Below are 22,512 nucleotides of genomic sequence, written 5' to 3' on the forward strand. Positions count from 1 at the left end.
TCTCGTAGTGTCTCTTTACATTATATTCCTTAAACAAGGCAACAGTCTCATGACTAATTAGGCAGACACAGTTGTTTCGGTTTTCGGTGAAAAAAATATTGCGATCTCCACCTCTCCTGGAAGCGGCGGCCCTCATTATCGACTTTCCTTTTTTTACTTGCCGTAACATGACAGTTCAGAGGTCAGAGCCAATTTCAAACAGCCAGACAGTTACAGAGTGGTGCTGCCACCATGAGGTAAAAAGAGGAATTGCATGTTGAATTTGTATGATTTATTCATTCCGTTTTGACTGTGCTGGCGGGCCATAAATAATGCATTTTAAGACAGAAGGTGCGGGCCATATAAAATCTGACCTCGGGCCGTGATTGGCCCGCGGGCTGGACTTTGGACATGCATGAGCTAGACGGATGGGGGGACTTCCTAGGATACACTCTAATCCTCCTCTCCCTCTGTACGTTTTAATGTCCCGTGAATGCATGTTACTAATTTGGCTTCTTCACCAGAATCTTTGTGCTTTCTCCCCTCACAGGTTTCCATGGATCGGGGTTACACCTTGGATCATGGTTGCACCTTTTGCCGTGGACAAAGTCATGGTATAATATACATGTCATGAAAAATGTCACACTACAGTATGGCCTTTAAAGTCATAGTGTTTTATGTCAGAAAAATCATAGTATAGTTTGTTTTAAAGGCATATGGTAAAGCTCACTTTGCCCTTGATTGGAAAAAAAATCTCAACTGGCACAAATTCAAATATACAAAAGTTTTATTGTAATTTCACAGTCATTATTCACACGACATAGAAAACACAGGCAGGACCAATCTCCTTCTTTTTTGTGTACAAATACAGCAATATCAGTTCATGTAGCGGAAACATAGTCGAGGCACTGAGTGGTTGAATTAGTAGTGGTCATTACAATGACAAGAAAAAACAACCATGTGACAACACATGTTTTGTTACAAGTGACAAAATACAATTCATTTTAAGATAGCAAAGAAATAAATGTAGTGAAATGTTGTGTCTCGTGAAATGTCATTTTTCAAAATAGGGTAGGTAGAACAATTTGAAGCCTCTCCTTCCCCGGACAGCACAGCTGATGTATATCACATGGTACACTGTAGGAAATACAGGTTATGACATTGTTAATACCAACAAAACAAGGCATGCATTTACTGGTACAGGCTAAGGCCAAGCAAAACAAAAACCCTAGGAAACAATGGATCAATTTACCTCCAGGGATGAAGAGGAGAAATCCAGGTACAAAGAAAATAGCACTTGAAACACCTGTAAGGACCGTTTTATTAGTTACAACCCAGTAAAAAGACAGATCACCAACTCGAATCAATGAAACCACACAACATTTTGGGAACTATGCCTATTTGCTTTGTTGCCAGGAGCTGGATGAGAGGATCGATACCACTCTCATGTCTGTACGCTCAATATGAAGTTACAGCCATAAGACTGTTAGCTTAGCTTGGCACTGGAAAGAGCTAGCCTGGCTCCGTCCAAAGCTAATAGAATCAGTCTGAAGTTCAATAATTAACTGTTTGTTTAATCCAATACAAAAACTAAAGGGTCAAATTCCCAAAATGTCAAAACATTCCTTTTAAAAAGAATCAAATAATGTACTATACTGGTCGCAAAGAGTTATTCACATTATCTATTTCCTCCATTCATTCAGGGTGACATTAAATAAAAAAGAAAACTGACAACTTAAGTTTTACTTTTTTCTTTCTGCCACTTGAAAAGTATTCTTACAGACAACCTTGTAAAGTATCTATCTTTTTTATTTCTCTCTTTCTTTTAAAGTATCTTATTTAATAGGTCCTGACTGTTGCAAACTACAACTGTAGTTTGTGTACTGTGCTGAGTACAGCGGGTACATCTTAGTTTAGTACAACTTGTTTTGTGTTTGTGAGTTAGTATTTTGGTTTAATTTGTTGGTTATTTGTTTCAAGAAATATTTGTTTCATTCACAGCTTTTCAGCATCTGTATCAGCTCATACAACAATCTACAGCTTTCTGATGTTTTTGAGAAAACTATAACGATAAAAATAACGTTGCATCTGGACTATACGATTTATTGTGTCATTTCTGGACACTAAAATGGTTTATTTTCCTTTTTTCCTTACCTGCATTTGGATTCAGCTGTATGACAACACCCGTGAAAATAAGAGCTAAAATGAAACAATACAAAAAGTACATCAGTGATCATATATATATATATATATATATATATATGACATACTTCTTCTTTTCATTAGATTACTAGTTAGAACAAAATGTGTTACAGAGAGAGAATCAACAAGGGTACAAAGTTCAGTGTGCCAAACATGTCCCTGACTGACACAACACTGAACAAACTACCTTTTAATCTCTAAACTTTCTGTGCCATTTAAACATTTTACATTTTAGTCATATGATCTACTTCATCCAAGAAGAAGAAGAAATAGATAACACATTTTTATTTCCTGAACCATCTACTGTACATTTCAAGTAACTACTCTTAAAAGGGCCAGAGCCATTATGCAAATACATTCATGTGAATATTCATGAGGACAAACCTGTGAAAATGTGAGCAAAACAGGAGCATAAGACTGAATAATTAAAATGAAACTATTCCTCTTTGAATTTAGCATTTATCACAGCAAAATCATTCTGGTTGTATATTTGTATATTTTACACGTAATGAGTGAACAACTCACCAACTCCAGTGATGAGGAGAAGGAATGAAGCGAGAACAACTCTTCTGTTTTTCTTCACCAGCGGATGGGACACCCACCTGAGAAAATATTCTTTAAAGTAAATATGTTTATGTGTGTGTGTGTGTGTGTGTGTATGTGTGTGTATGTGTGTGTGTTCTCACCCGCAGCAGTGTGCAGACAGCTGTGTGACTGAACTCAAGGTGCTGAAGGACCACTGGGAGCTGCAGTAAGACAGAGTGGCCGGGTCGCTGTGGAGAGAGAGCAGGAACAGACTTTATCTCACTTTTCAAAGCACACGGTGGTCTACGATCAAACGTTCTACCTGTAGCACCCACCTGATTTTAAAGAAATTATTGAAGGAGGAATTGCAATTGCTGCCCAAGGCGTCTTCATTTTCCAGATTCTAAAGACGCAGCGCAGATAATAAGAGAGCAGCAGTTTAAAGTAAATCATTTATTTATTATGATTATTTTTTTTTATAGTAGTCGAAAGTGTACCTGATATTTTAGGTTACTGTGCTCAGGAGAGCCGGCAGCAGCAGCAGGAGAGGGATGAGTCTGAGGTTTGGAGAAAGTTAGAGGACCGAATGTCATCTCTCCTCCTTCTCTGTCGTTGTCTCTGCCCTTCCACCCCTCTGCCTCTCCATCAGACACAGCTCCCTCCTCGTCTCCCTCCAACGCAAAGGCATCATCGATACTAAACTGCGTGGCCATGGCGATAGCCTTTTACACGCTGAGGGCCTGTGGCTTGGTGCTCACTGTTGGTTCAGAGTAAAGATCAGTGTTACTCACAGTGCGCGTGCTCACAGCTTGGAGAAACATTTTGTGGTAGTTAAGTTGTTATTAAGTTACGGGTCATTTTTGCTCATGCATTTCTTATATACGCGCACACACGCCTGGGCTGTGACGGTAAGTGTTACGCACAAATAAATAGTCTGGCGTCCCACATCACCTCTATGCAATACAACTTAGCGTTAACTAATGTTTACTACGCTAAAAGGGCGAATGTAGCCATAAAGTCAGGAAAAAGATACAGTACTGCCTCGACTCGGACTACATATTTAAGCAGACTGGACCGAAGTTAACGAAAATAAACCAGCCGCTAACTGGCCATTGTTTGTGCTCTTTCCGCTAGTCGATCAGATGACAAGGAGGAAGACTTACTGTCTGAAGTAAACTTTTTCTCCGGCAAGGCTGAACCCGACTCCACGTTGTGAAGACACAGGTCACATACTTGTACACTCTGGAAATTATCTTCCAAGTCTTCCTGGCACTTTTGATCTCGAGAGCAGAGCGATACAAGATTTTGCAAAAGTTTTGAGTGTCTCGTTCTATTTTTAAAAACCCGGCTATCGATTGCTCATGTCTGATTCCGCCCAACGATATCTCTTTGAGGAGTCAGTCTACTTAGTCAAGTGTCGGTTTGTCGATCGACACTCACTGGTAGAGTAGAAGTATAGGCAGTATCTGTGGTATAAGTATACAAGTACTAATACCACAGTAAAAAAAATACTCAAAGTACTTAATGTAGAAAAATGGCTTATGTTACTGTTATAGGCTGCTATTATATAATTAGAGAATGTGCATTAATGTGTAAGCATCATTTCACTGTTTTCAGAAAATTTCAGAACATATTGACTTACTTATCCTCAAAATGCTTGTTTTGAGGATAATTTAAGGACCAATAGTCCAAATTCAAAATGAATTAAAATGATTAAACTATTAAAAGGAAAAACCACAAATCTGAACCCATGAAATGCATTTTTACATGAAAAACAATGATCAAAATAGTTTTTATCAATTGGCTTGCCGATTAATCAACTGATTGTTTCAGCTACTTCTATATATATTGTTTGGTAGATTAGTTTAATTGATAACACAATACACCATATTTTATAAGATCTTTGTATGTTTTTCATACAAAAGTATTAATCTGTAGGAACTAGTTACTAAATCTATCAAATTTCTCTCTCAAGTCAAAGTGTAGTGTATGATGTGGCATGAAAAGAAAATACTCAATTAAAGTACCTACAGTTTACACTTAAAGGTAGTGTGTAGGATTTAGATGCCCATCTACTGGTGAGGTTGCATATTGCATCCAACTGAATACCCCTCCCTAGTCCTCCCTTTCCAAGTGTTCCCAGTGTGTCAAGGGTGACCTTCAGATAACCGAACAACGACAAAGGCCTTCTCTAGAGTGATCGTTTGGTTTGTCCATTCTGGGCTACTGTAGAAACATGGCATTGAAACATGTCGGACCCGCTCTGTATAAGCGGGCCATTCTAAGCTTACGAAAACACGATTCTTAGTTTTAGGTCGTTATACACAAATGAAAACATAGTTATGAATATTATATTTAATTTATGCCAATAAATCCTCTTAAATCCTACACACTGCTCCTTTTAGTACAGTGTTTTGAGTAAGTGCACTTAGTTACATTCCACCAATGCATGAAAAGACTTGTTAGTATCCTTCATTGGAATGATTTAACATCACAAAAGTGTTCTTACTATATACATAAAAATGCTTGGTTTAAGGAGTCTTTAGGGATAAAACCACCCAAGAAATGACCCAATGACACAAGTCAAGTTGTCTCTTAATTTAGTTGTTAAATGGGCAAGACTTCAGGGATGGTTATTATGTTAAATGTATAAACAAAAGGAAATTGCTGAAAAGTAACTGACGGCTGCTATACTTAGTGGTAAATCAAATTGACTAAAGTCCCTCCAGCTGTCCTCTTAACAATACCAATACTCCCCAACAAATAAATGGAAAACTGTACTTAAAAATGTACTAATTAATTTAATGATCCCATTAAAACACTTATTGTCACTCTGCCTCCATCAATTTGGCACTTCAATATGTTATGGTTGTTGTCCACAAATGTGGTAACATTGTTTTCTGCCAATTAGCACACACTCAGCTTGTGTTTTTCTCCCACTACGCTATTGTCCGTATATAGTACCAATGCAACCTTTAGCAAAATCAAATTATGTGAAACACTTCAGGCAAAAACATTCTGATAATTGGAAATGAGCCAAAGTGAAGCTTACCGCCAACTACTAATAAATATGTTTCACTTGTCAAGATGAGCAGTTATGATTGATGATAAAAAAAAACTGGACTTAAGTACTGATATAATAAGTAATAAAATACTATATATTTCAATGCAATGAATGCCAAACAGGAGCATAAATTATCCCACTTGATATCTGTTGCCAACATGTGAAATCATGGGATTTCCAGTAAGTCAGAAGACCTGCATTATGCAAACAAACATCTCTAAACCAATAAGCACAGATTAGTCATTGATGGTTGCAGCTTTGAGGAGCAGACCGTTAGAGGTGGTAGATGAAGTGAACAGTGTCGGGTGTGACAGAAATATCGCGGGTAAAAAAACAACTGGTCACTGAATTTGGATATCTGGAAATTCAAGGTGTGAGTTTTTAATGTTTCTCTGACTTTTGTTGTTGATTATGCAATGAACAGAAGCAATATTTTGTACAGTGTATTATACATTACTTTTGTTATTTATCCTCTGAAGTTTTCTTGGGATTAATCTCTGGCAAGGGTGTATTTAATGCAAATGTAAGCTGTAGCTAAATGATTACAGTTTAAAAAGTGTTTTCAACATGTTTCACAGATTGCACCACATTATTGATCTATGGCTTGGTGCCATATTCAGTTTGAAATCCTCACTTGCAAAACAACATCAGCAACTTGCCAATTTCAATTTACTCCCTTTGCTCTGTTTTCCGCTTTAGATGAAACTACAGGCTGTACTTTGCCTCTTGCTGCTGCTCAATTATGAGGTAAACTTACCAGAACAATGTAGAATGAGCTCCTTATACAGTCGCTCTGCTTGAATGTTTACCATTATCTTCTATATAAAATATTGACCAAAGTGCTTAAACCTCATCCTTCTTCAATCTTGAATTTATCAACTTTCCCTCACATGTTTGAACTCCGTCTTTCTACTTAGCTTTCTTCATGCATAGCTCTCCAGGTGGTACCTGGTTCCTCTCTGGAGCTGCCCTGTCTTTCATTTCAAACTGACTTCACTGGAGCGAACATCACCTGGAAATTCAATGGTCTTTATATATTTTGTAACTACCACCATTATTGTCACTGTTTTGCAAAAGTACACAGTTATGTATGTATTCAGTTTGATCTTTTCTTAATGCAGGGGAAGATGTACATGTCAGTGCTCAGTCGCCTGGCTCGCCTCGAGTTAAACAAGATGGCTTGTATCTCTCTATATCCCCTGTTACTGCTGCCAATGAGGGGGAGTACTTGTGTTTGATAAAAAAGAAGGACATGGAGATGATAAGGACATACCACGTTACAGTTGATGGTGAATATCATAGATACACTACTCTTTCACATTTATGGAACATTTTGACTAGAGTATATATATCAAATGTACATACCTAACATTCAGCAATATGCTCGACTCTAAAAGAGTTTGAAGTGTTTGTGCATTTCTTTTCAGCATTCGTTACCTATACCATCAAGGTAATTAAGGGCTTTACTCCTCACCTCCCGTGCCATTTCCCACCTTCCAACCAAGTCAAGGCCAATGCACTTTGGTTCAAAGAGACAGATAAGAGGACACAGTTGCACCTTGAAGACGATCCGACAGCTGAACATAATAGAGTGGAGCAGCTTTATCCACTCGACCATGATCAGACCATCATCATCAGAGACATTGTCATGGAGGATGCTGGAAATTACACATGTCAATCTGCTGAGGGAGAGAAGCTGAGCTCTGTATCTATCATTGTTGAAGGTAGGTTTGACAACCTTTTCTATATACCTAAAATTAAATGAAATAAGGTCATTTTTTTCTTATTAATAAAAAAACAGGTACATTTATGTACATTTAACCATCTGCTTAACTTTCTTTCAGTTGCTCCTAGCGCTGTTCCTCCCTCCTGCAGCGGCTTCACCACAGCGTGGGACGCCTGCCAGGACGAGAACGATCGCACAGGGGAACCCATGTTGCAGGAATCCATCATGGAGTTTTCCATGAAGCTGTATTCTTACCTCAGAGAATCACAACCCTCCAGCAACTTGCTCTTCTCTCCTATCAGTATCAGCGGGATGCTGTCCCATTTGTTGTTAGGTAAGACAAAGGAAGCAGGTCCTCATTTTTTATTTTGAAACAACATAATGATACATAATGATTAATCATTATTCTTGTATACTCTAAAAGTTTTTATTTTTATTTTCAACATTTCCCATGAAAAGACTAAAACCAACAATGAGTTGAAGTATTGTCTTGGCGTCAAAATTCTGATATAGATTATTCCTCTGTGCCACAGGCCTCCACTTTTAGCAACACATTAATGAGCCACACTGTTGCAAAGTGTGATGTGTTGCTTCGTCACGACGAATGTGGGCACTGTAGATTACTTTCGGTTGATCCCATACACCATCCTGCTGACAGAAATTGCACCAAATCCTACACAATCTCCTCCAAATGTTCAAAACTACAGAGCCCAACTGTTTCAGAAAATGATTTTGCCCTTTTTTATGTTTTGTCAAATATCTATACCTTCAGTAGGAGCAAAGGGGCTTAGGACTGAATGCCACAGACAGACAAGGGAAGTATTGACTAATGCGTTGATGATTTTGGTGTTTTCATGGGATTTGAGAATATGAAAAACATAGAACACCACCAATATCCTTTAAGATTCTTTGGTCTAACAAGGATGACTCTTAGCAAAATGAATCATTGTCTTGGAAGTTACATAAAAATGTTTCTCACTTTGAAATGTCACTGGAGTTTTTCTCTACTTATGTGAAATGTCATGCATACCTTGCAGCCTTCAATATCACTCTAAAGTACAGTATATATCATTCCTATGTTGTCTTTTCTTCATCATGTTCAGGTGCAAGGGATGACACCCGTAAAGCCATTGAGAGGGCTGTCTGTGTGCCTCATGACTTCCACTGTGTTCACCTCCAGATGAAGAAGCTGAGAGAGAAGTTAGCCGGCTCCTTGCAGATGGCTTCTCAGATCTACTATAACCCACGTATTACTATCACACGCTCACAAAATGGCTCCTCTGCAGTCAAAGAGCTAGATGCAGAGGTTCTGAGTGCTCATAAAAGGATCTCTATCTCCGCAGCTCATCATGATTTATCTGTTCTCTTCCTCAGAAATGAACCTTCGCGAATCCTTTACTAACCAGTCCATCCAGTTCTATGAAGCGGAGCCCACCAGGCTGCTGGAAACCAGCGAGGAAAACACACAGATGATCAACAGCTGGGTGGCAAATAAGACCAACAATAAAATCCAACACTTGGTCGACTCCGTACCAGCCAGTACACAGCTGATGCTGCTCAACGCTGTCACCTTTAGTGGTCAGTATCCCATGTTGCGTGTATGTGCATGAGGAAATGGTGGAAACTAATAAAGAATGTGTCTGTGTGCGTCAGGTCAGTGGAAGGTCAAGTATGATATGAAACCCAGGAAAGGACTTTTCACAAAACTGGATGGTGATCTGGAGAAGGTGTCTGTCCTCTATCACCAGAAATACATGGCGGCTATGACATATGTAGTTGAGCTAAAGGCACAGGTAAGCAACAGACACCTTAACGCACCCATTCACATACTGTACACAGTAGAGGTTTTCAAACAGTGAGGAGAGCCAAAGATACTGTGTGAAAAAGGCGTCAACATGTGCACTCTTTCACAGAGACATTACTCAATCAAATCTGACTTCACAGACATGAGACACACGTGTTTATAGTCGGTGAGGCTTACAGTTTGTATATATAGTAAAAAACTTTATAACTTCAGAACGTGCTTGAGAATCATCACGTTTTAAGTTTTCTCCACTATCAAAGTAATCCAGTGGAAGTTGTGTGTACATTCATGAGTACATTGCAAACATGAACTGCTAATAGTTCATTTTGCTTGATTTTAATGTCGCTAATTCTCCTGCTCTTCTATTTTTCCGCAGGTGGCAAGGTTTGCCCTCACGGGTGACAGCAGTCTTTACATCCTGCTACCTCGCTCCAACAAAGTGACTGACCTGCAGCAGGTGGAGGAGAGGATGACGGACACGGTTGTGCGTCAAATGATAGAACAATTGAAAACAACACCTCCTCAGCATATCGAGGTCACTCTGCCCCAAATCAAATTGGATATCCAGCCAGACCTGAACATACTTATGAAGAAATTAGGTTTGTTCATCTTTCATGATCTTTTCTGTCCGTCAGACTCATTCACCTCATTAATACCACAAATTGAAAATCACCCATGCTTTCAGCTTTAGCTTCCAGCCAGTAGACATTCAGTAATCAAGTCTCATTTGTGAAATAACCATACCTTCTGCTCTTTGATCTCCCTCTATCTGATTCAATTACTTTGCTTCCGCCCCTTCTTTTTTCCCTTACTATCACCTTTCCGCACTTTTTTCTCCCGGTTCCTCCCAACCAGGACTGTCGTCACTCTTCGAGGGTGCCAACATGTGTGGTCTCTACTCACAAGAGAGGGTTATTCTGGACGATGCCAGACACAGAGCCTTCCTCGCACTGACCGAACAAGGAGTTGAGGCCGGGGCCGTCACCTCTGTGTCGTTCTCTCGCTCCTTCCCTTCCTTCAGTGCCATGCGGCCTTTCATCATGCTGCTGTGGAGCGACCAGGCCAATGTGCCACTCTTTATTGGCAGAGTGACCGACCCATGAGAGCACATTTGGCATTGGCACAATATAAATTCAGTAACAGCATAGCTTCAAGTAGTTACTGTACTAAAGTGAGCAGTGACCCTCACAAAAACATATATCTAAGCCAGGATGTGTTTTGATTTCAAAGATGATGAATAAACACATATTAACACAACACAAATGCTGCCTGTCTTATGTTTTTGAAGAATGAAGTACAATAGAGGCTCACATCAAAGGAAGACAGACGACCACTGAAACAACTTCAATTTATTTTGCGAGGAAGTTACACAAACCCACCACAGGATGGCAGCCATACTGTGTGATTGACATTGAATACACAGGGACTACAGTAGTGAATTCCCCATCTCAATCGCCCCTGCCCTCCTGCATCAGTACAACTGTAATCAATTTAAGGAAGACGTAGTGTCAAAATCTGTGACAGTAAAGGTTTTGTTTCTTAAAGCAATAGCTTGCTTGTTAAAGCACAGCAACTGAGCAAAAAATACCCTGAATCATCGTATTCACAAACAAACAAAAACACACTGATGGCATAGACTGTAAACACACCAGCATTCAGAATGATCAGCCATGGTTGCACTCTATTATACAAGCTGATAGTGATTGCTAAACATGCAGCTGTATTGCAGATAAAATGATTACATAAGCAAAGCGGGGTCAATAGACAAGAGTCAGAAAATTCGGTGACTGTAAACAAAACCAGCAGATCCAGAGACAGGAATAAGCAACCATCCAGCCTGAAATGTGAACTCTATTAGATCACTGTCACCCAGCCTAGCCTCAATCAAAGTACTGAGTATTCCCAGAAATGCATCTTTGATGCCTGGATAACATAATAATGTTGTTTTGGTTTGATTATCTCACTGCCAACGTGCTGGGAGTTTTGATGTGCATAGAGAAAGTACTGAATAAACCTTGCCCAACCCTCTCATTAAAGTCATTTATGGCCTAACAGAAAATATGGTTAAGCCTACTGTTACACCACATGGTTTACTTCCAAGCTTCGATAATGCCCGAGCCCTTTTTTATTCACCAAATTCACCACTGAAGGATCCATCTTTTTTGCAATCAACGATGAGACATTCACAAGGTTGCTGAAGGACACCAAGAATATGAGCAGCCGGATCGATTAAACGGTCAGAAAAACTCCCAGAGGCCACTGACTGACTGTGGGTGTGCTAATGTGAACCAGTGTATAGCCAGAGCTGTAGAGATAGATGAACCGGGGGAGTACATTTGATATCCGATCAGGCATTTAGATAATTCAGTGATAGTCTAGCCCCCATGTACTATCGATGTTCAAAGATTTGTTTCTAGACGCATAACATGCATGAGGGTTAAATCCGCAATCTGGAAGGGTTTTTTAATATCTTGGATCCTAGCCTGTGATCGTCCACTGTTGCGTGCTGCCATGCATGCAGGGTGAAATCCCATTTTACCTCCTGAGGTTAACATGTAGGAGGGGGGACATTTCTACTAACAGCAAAGTTTTATCTCAGCAGGTAATCCTATGTCACAGACATAGACACGGCAGTCCCAGTGTCTCTTGTCCATGGGATGAAATACATGCCACTATAGACCCGATATCTAATAGGTCAGAAGTAATGGGATGAATGCAACATTGAACACAGCAATGACTCCCTCTAATGGTTGATGTAGACTTCAGCCACATAACTTCTGAGATCATCTCAAGAACAGTTTCTGAGGGTGTACAAGGTATGTTATGGGACATTTTTAAGTTTTTCGGGGCAGCCCTATTCTCATAAATCAGATAACAGGATTTGAACAATTTTCAAATTTATACATTAGTGCTGCAATATTGCCTTGCAGGGAGAAAATGTTGCATCATTCCCGACTCTGGTGGAGCCAGTGCTTGAAGTAAAACCTAGAAGTGAAAGAGTTGCTTATTAGAATTAAAAGTAAAAAAAGGGGGTGTAAAATAAGTGTCAGCCTACACCTTTTCGGTCAGCATTTTTGTTTTGTTTTTCCATTTTAATTCAGGTCTTATTGCTATTTCCTCTTTATTACGTGCATTAGTTTTAGAAAATTGCTAATGAGGACCAAAATAAATCATTAATACAACTATTAAAATTGAAAAAAGTGCCAGTACTCCCCTTACTCTCATGTTGGCTTGTGTATCAGCCTGTATCAGAAAATAAACATTACATTTTGAATTTCTACAGTGAATAACATATAAGCTACGACGAGATATTGCTGATGTTAATGTTTAAGTAAGGGCGCTGGAGGTAGTAGATGAAGAAAACAACTGGAAAAAATGCCACGTCCAAGCTATAGCCAACTACCATCTGAAAATGACCAAGGCCAGGTTTAAGTGCAGTCCACATGTTTACATATTTCGTTGTTTGTCATGGTACCAAAGTGTAAAATGTAGAAGAGCTGGTACTGCGTACTGGTGAGTACCAGCCCACTTTGAGCATAAAGATGCAGTGAAGCGAAGGTACAAACGACACCTCCAAAAAGCAAAATCCGTCCAGCTTTTCCTCAGGAAAATCAAAAAGAGCGGCCAGAGGTAACACATCAAGATATATCCCATTCTTAAAGTTGCTCTATAACCGTCTGGCAATGGGAAAGAGAAATGGCACACACCATTGGCAACTTCAATGTCCCCCAGCCAGGAAGGCTCACACCACTGAGGGATGTCGTGGGGGCGCCAGACGAATTCTCTCTTGAATGTGTCTTTCATGTCCTTTATTCACTGGAGCCCTCTGTCCGAAAAAAGAAGAAGAAAAACCACACTGCAGAAGTACCCCCTTGGATGCCCCTAGGGTAGATCAAATATGATAAAGTGCCCTTTATGGTGCCCTTCCAGTGAAGAAAACATGTTGAAGTGCCCTTTAAGGTGGCCTTCGAATTTAGAAGACATGTTGCAGTGCCATATAGGTCGCTCTACATGCTTGAAAACTTTCTGCATGTTGCTGCCCTTTATATTTTTTTCGACCCTGCCCCTCAAACAGCCTGAGTCCACCACCACTGCTATTATTATTTCTACACATCTCTGTGGCTCTGAAGTTGCATTGAGACATTATGAATGGGGCATGACGTGAATACACACACACACACACACACACACACACACACACACACACACACACACACACACACACACACACACACACACACACACACACACACACACACACACACACACACAGAAAATGTATGCACTCATATTCTCAAAGCCCTCATGCACACACGCTCACACATTCACACACGTATACTGACACATTAATGTCTGAAATGAGGGTGTATAGAAAGCCACCGTCACTTAAAGACAATGAAAGACATAAGAACAAGAACACTGAAACAAACGGTAAAGGTAAAAATCCACCAAATGGATCATTTTGTGCTTTATAATTCGGTGTGTTGTTTTGCATCGGGTCAACAACCACTAAAGTAGAAACTTCTCAGTACAGAATCACCCTTTCATAACATTCCCTCTCCTATAACTATATACCACATCATCAGTCTCTAGGTTGCACATACTTTTGGTGCCTTTCACTGAATACATTTTGAGTACATTAATCTCAAATCTCTTCATTAGGTGTAAATTTGACTGACAGAATATGAGCAACTTCCACAATACAGTAAGGTTTAAAGCACAATTTTGTGAGTATCGTTTTGTTACGTCAACACTTTAATGAGGACATCGTCACAATTTGGTTCACCTTTAAAAAAAAAATGTTTTCAATTTACACCTTATTACCATCAATAATATTAGTATGAATATCATATTATACTAATACTTGGTGCAGTAATTATTGGCGTTATATGATCATTTTCAACATTATTATTATTGCATGTTTTATCCTTTGCTCTTATTACTGCTTTACTTTGTCTCTGTTATCAGCCATCTTCCATTGTGACACATGTGTGTGTGTGTGTGTGTGTGTGTGTGTGCGTGTCTGTGTTTGAATGCATGAATGTCTTGTGTAATCTAGTCAGGTTTGTCACCGCTCGGGGCTCCTTGCTGTGTGAGCGTATGCCAGTACTCCACTTTCTTCCCTTTGTTTTTGAGACAGTCGAACCAGTGTCTGAGTCTCTGTCCGCTTGCATTGATGCCTAGCTCCACTCCACCTACAAACAGACGGGCAGAAACAGAGAAGAAGAATTGGGAGGTGATGGGGAATGATTGGAGGGTAATGAAAGGAGACAGAAATCGGAAGGAATAAAGGATAGGAATTAAAGAAAGAAAGGCTAATGTAGTAGATTACATTTTCTAATTGTCAATACTAATGCATCAATGCACATAGCATTTTACTGTTGCAGCTAGACAGCTAAACAATGAGCTAAACTCAAAAGCTCTGCAAAGCCAAGGGGAGCTGCAGATTCAGGTGATAATTCTCTGTGGCTTCACCGGAGATCTCTTTCTCACATCGTCATTTGATACATCGTTATCAGAGACGCTTTAAAGACACCATATGAGAAGTTTCATAAGAAATCAGTCTTTGGTGGGACTTCAAACAACTCATAGACATCTAAGACATGACAAGGGGACCCAACTAGACACGACTTGTTTGTAAGATTTCACATGCCAAAAAAGTCGAGAACCACTTCCTTTCATTTTTAACAATGCAAGTTTATCATTCGATTTCAAGTAAAATCTCATCCTGAAAAGTTTATGGCTGTGGTTGAGTAGAAATACAAACTTGCATGAAATGTAAATTGTAAAATAAAGTACAAAGTACCTCAAAACTGAAGTGCGGTACTTGAGTAGGCATACAGTACATGTTGTTACTTTGCACCACTAGTGGCATCAGAAAATAGGACAGACTGACAGACATTTCTTTTTCTTTTTAAAATCTATTCAATAGTGTAATTGACCTTCGGCAATAATGTACATCAACATTCATGCCAATAAAGATCATTATTATTTGACTGGCAGACAGACATGGGAGCAAAGAAGGAAGTAAACAGACATTCGATACAAATTCCTCCAGGCAGAGAAAAAGATGGGGAATTACAAGACAGAGAGATTTAGATAACAAAAGATTTATTGAAAAAGGATGTGGGGAATATGGAAAGCAGGAAATGACTCAGGTGAACGTGAGCAGAGGTGACGGTGGCGTTGGTGGAGAGGCGGACTGTAAACCAGAGAGACGCAGGCGGTTATCCCACAGAGGTTATTGCGAATCCATTCCCGTGGCTGTGATTGCACAGTTAATGGAGCGTGAAGTTTTAAACACGGTATTTTGGCAATGCTTCTATTCCAACAGCGCGTTGGAAAATTACAGCAGCGAGGAAAATAAGGGCTCGTTTGATGATCAGCGACTCATCTGAGCTCGGCATTGAACGCTGCCTGAGATGCTGCTTCTGCGACGAGAGGAGCAGGCCTTTGAGTGTCTCCTATCCTGCATCCTCCTTCCCTTTCCTTTCACGCACAGACACATACGACTCTGAGAGCAGGTCAAAACCTGTTGACAGAGTTTCGATAGCACAACACTTGGTCAAATCCGCCCCCACAACACTCCCACCACCTCCGAACAGAGATCGATGTAGTGTTCTCTGAGCCTGCAGGTTGCTAGTGAAAAATGGTCAGCCATCCTGACACGCGTTTGGGGACAGAAGAGGAATGAGGAACCAGAGCCGGAGGAGGTGATACAGACGAGAACGAGGCCGACACTCCGGGTGGCGAGCAGGTGTGCAGCGACTCTCGCACAGGTTCGACCCTGTTCTCTGTGTGCTTATTTTTACCCCGCACAATAGTTCTCTCTGCTCCACGGCTGCCTGAATCAACCCAAACAGAAGTTACACAAGAACATGTGGTGAACTAAATATATAGCAGAACTGTAGACCTGAAAGCATATGTTTCAAACTAAGTCCTTGTCGGATCATAGATCAATTTGAGTAACTTTCCAAAAACCGACAGTCCAACAAGCATTCCCACTTGGGGGATAAGACGACAACATGGCTCACTCAAAATCAGAGTTTTGGGCTTGATTCATGGTCAAGATGAAATTTCCCATCTCTCCTTGTGCATCGATCTTTCCCACAAGTCATCCACTTGATTCATTGTGTTTTCCTGTGTACTTTTGCCCTCACATTTATTCTCACTGTTCAGTTTTAACCTCCTTGTATCTCTGAAATCTCACCTTTTACAGCTACGCCTTTTAGCCCGCTTGTTATTACTCTCACAAGTGACCTGGGATTATGTTTGCTCGGCCTCTTTATCAACTTGTTTTCACCATTCTTCTTTGTCTCAGTGTCATTTTTCTCCCAGCCCCAATTAACATAACTGGCAGGCTGATGTAGCTAAACCTGTAATGATAATGGTCAGGGGAATGGCCGTTATCTGGAGCTGTACGTTAGACTCGTGGCCTTTTCTCCCAGCAGGGCTAATGGCTCACTGGGCTTATCTAAACACTAGGTGTCTCCCACACAACACACCCACAGCCTCACACTCATGTGCACAAACACAGACATTGGCCAGAGTAAAACGCTTTGATCTGAAGGCCTTCAAGCTCACAGGGATTACCACCCATTCTCACTGTGCCTCCCCACTAGTTCCCCATCACTCCCTAAACTCCCATGTGCTCCATTACCATGATATACGTTAGGGCCATGCCAAAGCTGTTAAGCAGTCTGACGAAGAAGCAGCAGCGATCTGATGTGCCAAGTCCACGAAGGATGGGGATCCTTTTTTGATTTCTAAAGCGTCTCTATTTCCTTCTCCACTCAAACTCTCCTTTTTCAAATCGTTCTCCTCAAGCCTCATAATTACCCCTCATCTCCCCGCATTTCTTTTCTTTACTCCTCCCTCCGCCTACGCTCGGCCTGGTTTGTAATGTTTTTCCGCAATTGCGCCGCTTTCATTCCAGCACTCTTGCACAGTTGCTGCTGCAGCTTCGTTCCGCTCCTCAGTTTTTTTCTCAGCCTACCTATGAAGTCGTTGCTCATTCCCAAGTCGTAGTCCCACACAGAGATCTCCAGGGTTTTCTTTGCCAGCTGGTCCAAGGTAACTTCATATGAAAACTCCTGTGCAGGTGGTGCACACAAGAGCATATTCATATCAATGATTAATTAACATACGAGTCGAAAGAAACTGAATTCGTATCTTAGTGGATTTTCAGATAAAACATGCAGATTGATGCACAGAACACATTCAATTAAGGAATGTTTAAAGTTTTAAAAAGTATTCTTAATTGCTATGCTCATCAGATACACTACAGAACATACTCTTGAGCTCAGTAAAGAAAAGAAGTTGATAGGTGTATTGTGGTTATTTGTAGAACAGGAGTCAAGTTGTACCTCATTGAATTCAGGGTTGAGAGTCTTTTTCTTCACTGTAGTCTTGTTCTTTGACTTTTTCCCCATATCTGGCTGCAACGTTCTGAGAAAGAGAGGGACAAAAAGAGAGCAAAAGCTAAAGAGGACATGAATGCATCGGGACCTCGTACACTCTTTAGGTGGTGTCCAACCTCATTATGAGACATAGCTTGAACTTAAAGAAATAGTTTGACATTTTGTGAATTTGCTGATTTGCTTTCTGGTGAGTTAGATGAGACAGGGAAAATATAGACAGAGATTTAAATGTGCAGTTTGGCGAGGTTTGTACAATAGAGATCCTAAAATGCATTTTAACATTTAAACAAGGCCAGAACAATCATTATTGCTGAGTTGAAAGGAATTAAATCGGTTACTTTTTTCCAATCGTTTTGACAGTGAACTTTGCTGAATGGTAGAAACAAAAGGGAGACGGAGATTTGCTAAATCTCTTTCAGAGATAATTGTGACCCAGAAGTCTTTTGAACAAAGATGGGGACAGTGAGAGAGTGACAGAGAGACAGAAAGAGAGAGACAGTAGACCACAGCAAGATTGTAATCATGCCTCCTGTAAAGAGGCAACAGAAGGATCGCTAAAGGGCAATGGGAATCATCATCAGCATAAATTCCAAGTCAAGATGTTCAGGCGGTGAGATATCTCACTCTTCTAGCCCGACCTCACCCCCACCCACAGCCAGTGACGAATCCTGGCCTGACAGCTGATGCATGAGATGGGCTTGGGGTTGTCGCTTCAGAGCCGGAATCAGGACGAGTGAATGATGGAGGGATGGAGGTGGGAAAGGAACAGGAGGAGGAGGAGGAGGAGGAGGAGGAGAAATTGATAAATGGTGGCACAAAGACTTGAGGCACTCGACGTTGTCAGTGATGAAAATGTAATTTTTCATGAAATTAAATGATTGGGCTAAAGTTACAGTAGTGACAAACTGTGACAATTTTGAAGTCAGTCCTCCCACAAACAGTTCACTGAAAGTTTAACTTATTAACATATTCTTGCATGTGTCTTAACCAGGATTGACCGAAGGAGCCTCAATATCAGAATGTATCCAGATGTTTACAATAACCCCTCAGGTTCTACACCGGCTTTAGGGGGCTTAACCGGCCAAGGGTTTGTAAGATAGATCTGACGGATCACATGATGGTAACAGTACATTTATAAGAAACATTAATATTACTGTTCAACCAAATTTAGTGTATTTCTTTCTGAAACAATCTGAGATGGAGAAGTCATTCTTTGGTTGAACTGCTCACCACTCATGTCTGCATAACTAACTTAATAACCTGTGAAGTGAGATTGCAAGTAGACACCACTGCATTATTAACCATAAATAAACATTTAAATATGATCATCCTGCGGTGGGTGGGTTAGAAACAGGAGCTGACGAATCTGCATATAGGCGGGAGGTGTCTAGTCTTGTCAGATGGTGCAGTAAACACAGTATAATAGTCTTAAGTTCAACAGTGTGAAATATAAGGACATTGGCTATTTTGGGGGAATGAACACAAACTGTCCAGTGGCCAAATTTGTGTGAATTACATGAAAACTTTTATGAAACTTTTCTTTCTGCACACATCTTTAAAGATTATTCTCAACAGTGAAATGCCCTCTGATAGCACATAGACAGCTTCTGTTATTTTGCACACACTACTAATAAACCTATTACCTGTTACACTCACGATTATAGTGTTGGTCAGTTGATGACATGTGACCAAACAGCTTCTTGTCACAAGTCACAGGTGCTGTTAGGTGTTTATTGTATATTAAAAAGGTCATTTTCTCCAGAAGCTAATCAGCATTAAAATACTTAGTGCTTATACAAAGGTCTGTCTGCCTTCGTGAGAAAAAAAACAAGAAAGAAAGAAATCCATTGGGAGAGGCGGCCAAACAAAGCATCTATTTGACCGGCAGCATGCGAGAGGGTGAGGTGAGAGCCCGAGGGACATCTCAGTCTGAGCTGTGCCAAATCACATTTTACATACGGCTCTGAGGCCGTTCAGACGAGGGATTCCAATTTCCAGAATAACAAAACATCATTTGACAGCAACATCCATAATAATGATAGCACAAATATCTATTTTCTGTACAGCAGCAACCAAACTATACCCAAATTACTGTAGCAAATTCAATGTGAAGAATAAATCATAACATGGAAGGCTGGCCCATAGAGATAGTGGGGATTATCTTTTCAGTTATTGTTGGCGGTTTCCTTAAAAAGTAGGTCGTTCACAGCAAGATACAGTAAACTAACAGTTTTCTGTGCTATACACTATCTGTTCCATAAAACGATTTTGTTTTTCTCATATATTGCAGTCCTGACAAGTGAGGACACGTCTTTAAGAATGACATACAAGGGGGGAGCAAAATAAAACAGGAACACACAAAGAACAAACTCAAATCTAATGCAGCACAACAGCTTCAAAACATCCGCCACAGACTCTACAAAACCTCAAGCTAGCAGATTTATAAAACGTAGTATTGTTTGCAGTGCATTCCAAATGTGTTAGATATATATTGCTGTTGGTAATGATTTTGCTATCAACTCCTCTAACTATGCTGTCTTCATGTTATCAACCCATGCTACAGTCATTAGCTCACTTGTATTATATTACATCCTTTTCATTTTATCCAAGTACGTTAAACAAATATTCCTAATCTTTTTTTTTGTAGATGTTTGCATTCATACAGATTTTATATTTTAAGCTCTATTTTTTTTTAAAATAGTAATACAATACTCACATTTGTACAGTAACAGAGTTAGTAGTCACAGTAAGTGTGTAAGTCTGCAGCATCTGTATTGAAGAATGAATAAACCTTAAAACATGGGGGACAAAATCCACAGTCTTTGTTCTGTGCAAAAATGCTTTAGAAGAAGCTAAGCTATGAGGCTTCAGCAGCCTCAGTTAAACAAATCAATATGATACCTTCCAATATAGCAGTCTTTTTAGTACAAAAGTCCCTCATTATCTTACTATATCCTTCATTGCTGCCTTTTTCTTGCTGAATGTCATACTACAAAGTAAATAAGTTTGAGTTTGCCAAATCAAGAGTGCTGGCTCCTCATACTAGCTTTGTGTCAGCTTAAGAAAGCCTCTTTGCACAGAACGAGCACTATGGATTTTGTCAAGATATTAGGAAGAGGAGCTTCTTTGTTTGTTGTATTTGACTGAACAAAAAAGTCCAAAAAATGGCTTTGGCTTCTTCACCTCTTCTGTCCTTAAAAAACAAAAACAAAACAAGTATTTTACTACATGTTCCACATTTGCTTTTATGCTGTTTTCTATGTGCAAATTAAATTAAATGAAATCAGGTAATGTAACAGGACAGGTTAAAACGCAAGCTAAAATGTTATGTTTGGTCAGTACCATCACAACAATTGTACCTGTACAATTTAATTGTTTCATCTCTCATCTGTCTTTGCCCTTTATGTCATTGGACCCTCATAACTTAATCACATGACAATTTGCCAAATGCCGGGGTCACAAGCATTTGGTACCTAAAACCAATCTGACAGCAAGTTTAGTCGAGGGAGAGACAAGCCGAAGAGCGAGAGCATCCCTGTGAATGAGAGATAGAAACAACAAAAATATAGAAGTGGAGGGAGCGGGTGTTAAAAAAACGGAACTAAAGTTATGACACTGAGAGCTAAAGACAACAATTTTTTTTTTCAATATATGAAAATTGCAAAGAGGAGCTTTCTGCAGCCTGCTGCAGAGGAGTTCACACAAGCGCTCAGAAGGAAAAAGAGAGCGAGAACAAAACTGTGACGCTTGGCAGTGTGCTTGGTCAGCAGGAAATATCTGACATGTTTTGCACTTTTTTCTGCCTTCACATGTCTTTTTTTCTGACAGAATAATTTGTTCTTTAAACGTTTAAGGTAATGTGTGAAGAGGAATGTGAGTCATTCTGAAGGATGTAAACTCATTTAGTATTCGAATGCTAATTTGTCCTTTTGAAGGAACGACAAATTAGTTCTGCGATAATTCTGACCTTGTGTCACTTGAGTGGCTTCTAAAGGCTGATTGATAGAAAAGACAAATTTGAAAAGCCCTCTGGACAAATGCACAGACACACACACAGACGCAGCATGGAAAAAGAAAGACCAGCATCAACATCAGTTTACAGATTCCTCAAGAGGATTGCTAGTGTTACAGCTCCAGGACATCAGCGCTCTGACAGTGAAGTAAGCCAGAATGCTGGCTAAGCAAATTCATTCATTACTCCTATGTCGACCTAATTGCTCAGTATACTCTAGAGACGTAATTCACCTATGCCAGCAATACATTCAACCCCTATTTTTTTGTGTGCGTTTAAAGTTAACTTCACTAAAACTTCAGGGCATTAATTATGTTGGGTCTATTGTGGAAATCACAAAAGGATGCATTAAAAAGAGCAACATATACTCTACAGACCAACCACAAAAATGGGGTAAACTAAGCTCTTTGCGATGGATACAGAGACCCTGTTACAAAAGAGAACAAAGGAAGCTTTGGCAGACAGGCAAGTGGAAAATCCAAACAACTTGAGTGCCATTAATACGAATCAGATCAGAGCAGTGGTTCAACAAAGTCATGTAAACTTAAAGAGTCTGTAGAAAAATAAAGGATGCCCAACAAGAGGGGGGGAGACAACAACAAGAATAAAATGCAATATAGTGTGTGAGGAGAAAGAAGCGACAGACAGAATAGAAAGAGATGGATACTCTGGGTGCATATGTGATTTTCTGATGCACTCAAAAACATTGTGCATCAAAGAAATCCGACAAAGCACAAGGCATCACTTTTCAAGTCGAGGAACAAATCGGTACCTCGGAGA

The 22,512-nt window shown here is 40.0% G+C and overlaps 3 protein-coding genes across 3 annotated transcripts in view; 1 reads left to right on the top strand and 2 right to left on the bottom strand.

Moving 5' to 3' along the window:
• Positions 1–748: 748 nt before the first annotated feature.
• On the bottom strand, positions 749–4,068 carry tmem134 (transmembrane protein 134). The gene is made up of 8 exons (XM_076091227.1): positions 3,870–4,068; positions 3,204–3,463; positions 3,042–3,109; positions 2,868–2,954; positions 2,707–2,783; positions 2,134–2,178; positions 1,232–1,285; positions 749–1,116 (listed from the first exon to the last, which is right to left on the bottom strand). The coding sequence occupies exons 2-8, from the start codon at positions 3,417–3,419 to the stop codon at positions 1,034–1,036; spliced, it is 630 nt and encodes a 209-aa protein (XP_075947342.1). The 5' UTR covers positions 3,420–3,463; positions 3,870–4,068; the 3' UTR covers positions 749–1,033.
• On the top strand, positions 3,595–10,556 carry serping1 (serpin peptidase inhibitor, clade G (C1 inhibitor), member 1). The gene is made up of 11 exons (XM_076091226.1): positions 3,595–3,614; positions 6,470–6,517; positions 6,688–6,796; positions 6,892–7,059; positions 7,198–7,494; positions 7,615–7,830; positions 8,600–8,743; positions 8,871–9,074; positions 9,150–9,289; positions 9,677–9,899; positions 10,156–10,556. The coding sequence occupies exons 2-11, from the start codon at positions 6,470–6,472 to the stop codon at positions 10,401–10,403; spliced, it is 1,797 nt and encodes a 598-aa protein (XP_075947341.1). The 5' UTR covers positions 3,595–3,614; the 3' UTR covers positions 10,404–10,556.
• A 3,176-nt stretch (positions 10,557–13,732) lies between these two features.
• The window catches only part of doc2g (double C2-like domains, gamma), a 62,757-nt gene continuing 53,977 nt past the window's right edge, over positions 13,733–22,512 (bottom strand). The window contains exons 10-12 of the mRNA XM_076091230.1: positions 17,667–17,748; positions 17,297–17,393; positions 13,733–14,495 (exon numbers count right to left, since the gene is read on the bottom strand). Coding sequence (XP_075947345.1) covers positions 14,356–14,495; positions 17,297–17,393; positions 17,667–17,748 — 319 coding nt within the window. The 3' untranslated portion in view covers positions 13,733–14,355. The remainder of the gene's footprint in view (positions 14,496–17,296; positions 17,394–17,666; positions 17,749–22,512) is intronic.

The sequence above is a fragment of the Anarhichas minor genome, unplaced genomic scaffold (assembly GCF_050575085.1).
Source record: "Anarhichas minor isolate MPS153535 unplaced genomic scaffold, ASM5057508v1 ptg000014l, whole genome shotgun sequence".
NCBI lineage: Eukaryota > Metazoa > Chordata > Actinopteri > Perciformes > Anarhichadidae > Anarhichas > Anarhichas minor.

Bases quoted from the DNA above. Each gene is read 5' to 3' on its own strand.
- serping1 (XM_076091226.1), top strand. From the start codon at position 6,470: ATGAAACTACAGGCTGTACTTTGCCTCTTGCTGCTGCTCAATTATGAG. The intron at 6,518-6,687 runs GTAAACTTACCA...CTTTCTACTTAG, and splicing joins TGCTGCTGCTCAATTATGAG to CTTTCTTCATGCATAGCTCT. The intron at 8,744-8,870 runs GTATTACTATCA...TCTCTTCCTCAG, and splicing joins TCAGATCTACTATAACCCAC to AAATGAACCTTCGCGAATCC.
- tmem134 (XM_076091227.1), bottom strand. From the start codon at position 3,419: ATGGCCACGCAGTTTAGTATCGATGATGCCTTTGCGTTGGAGGGAGAC. The intron at 2,955-3,041 runs GTGGGTGCTACA...CTCTCTCCACAG, and splicing joins AATAATTTCTTTAAAATCAG to CGACCCGGCCACTCTGTCTT. The intron at 1,117-1,231 runs GTAAATTGATCC...TATTTCCTACAG, and splicing joins TCTCCTCTTCATCCCTGGAG to TGTACCATGTGATATACATC.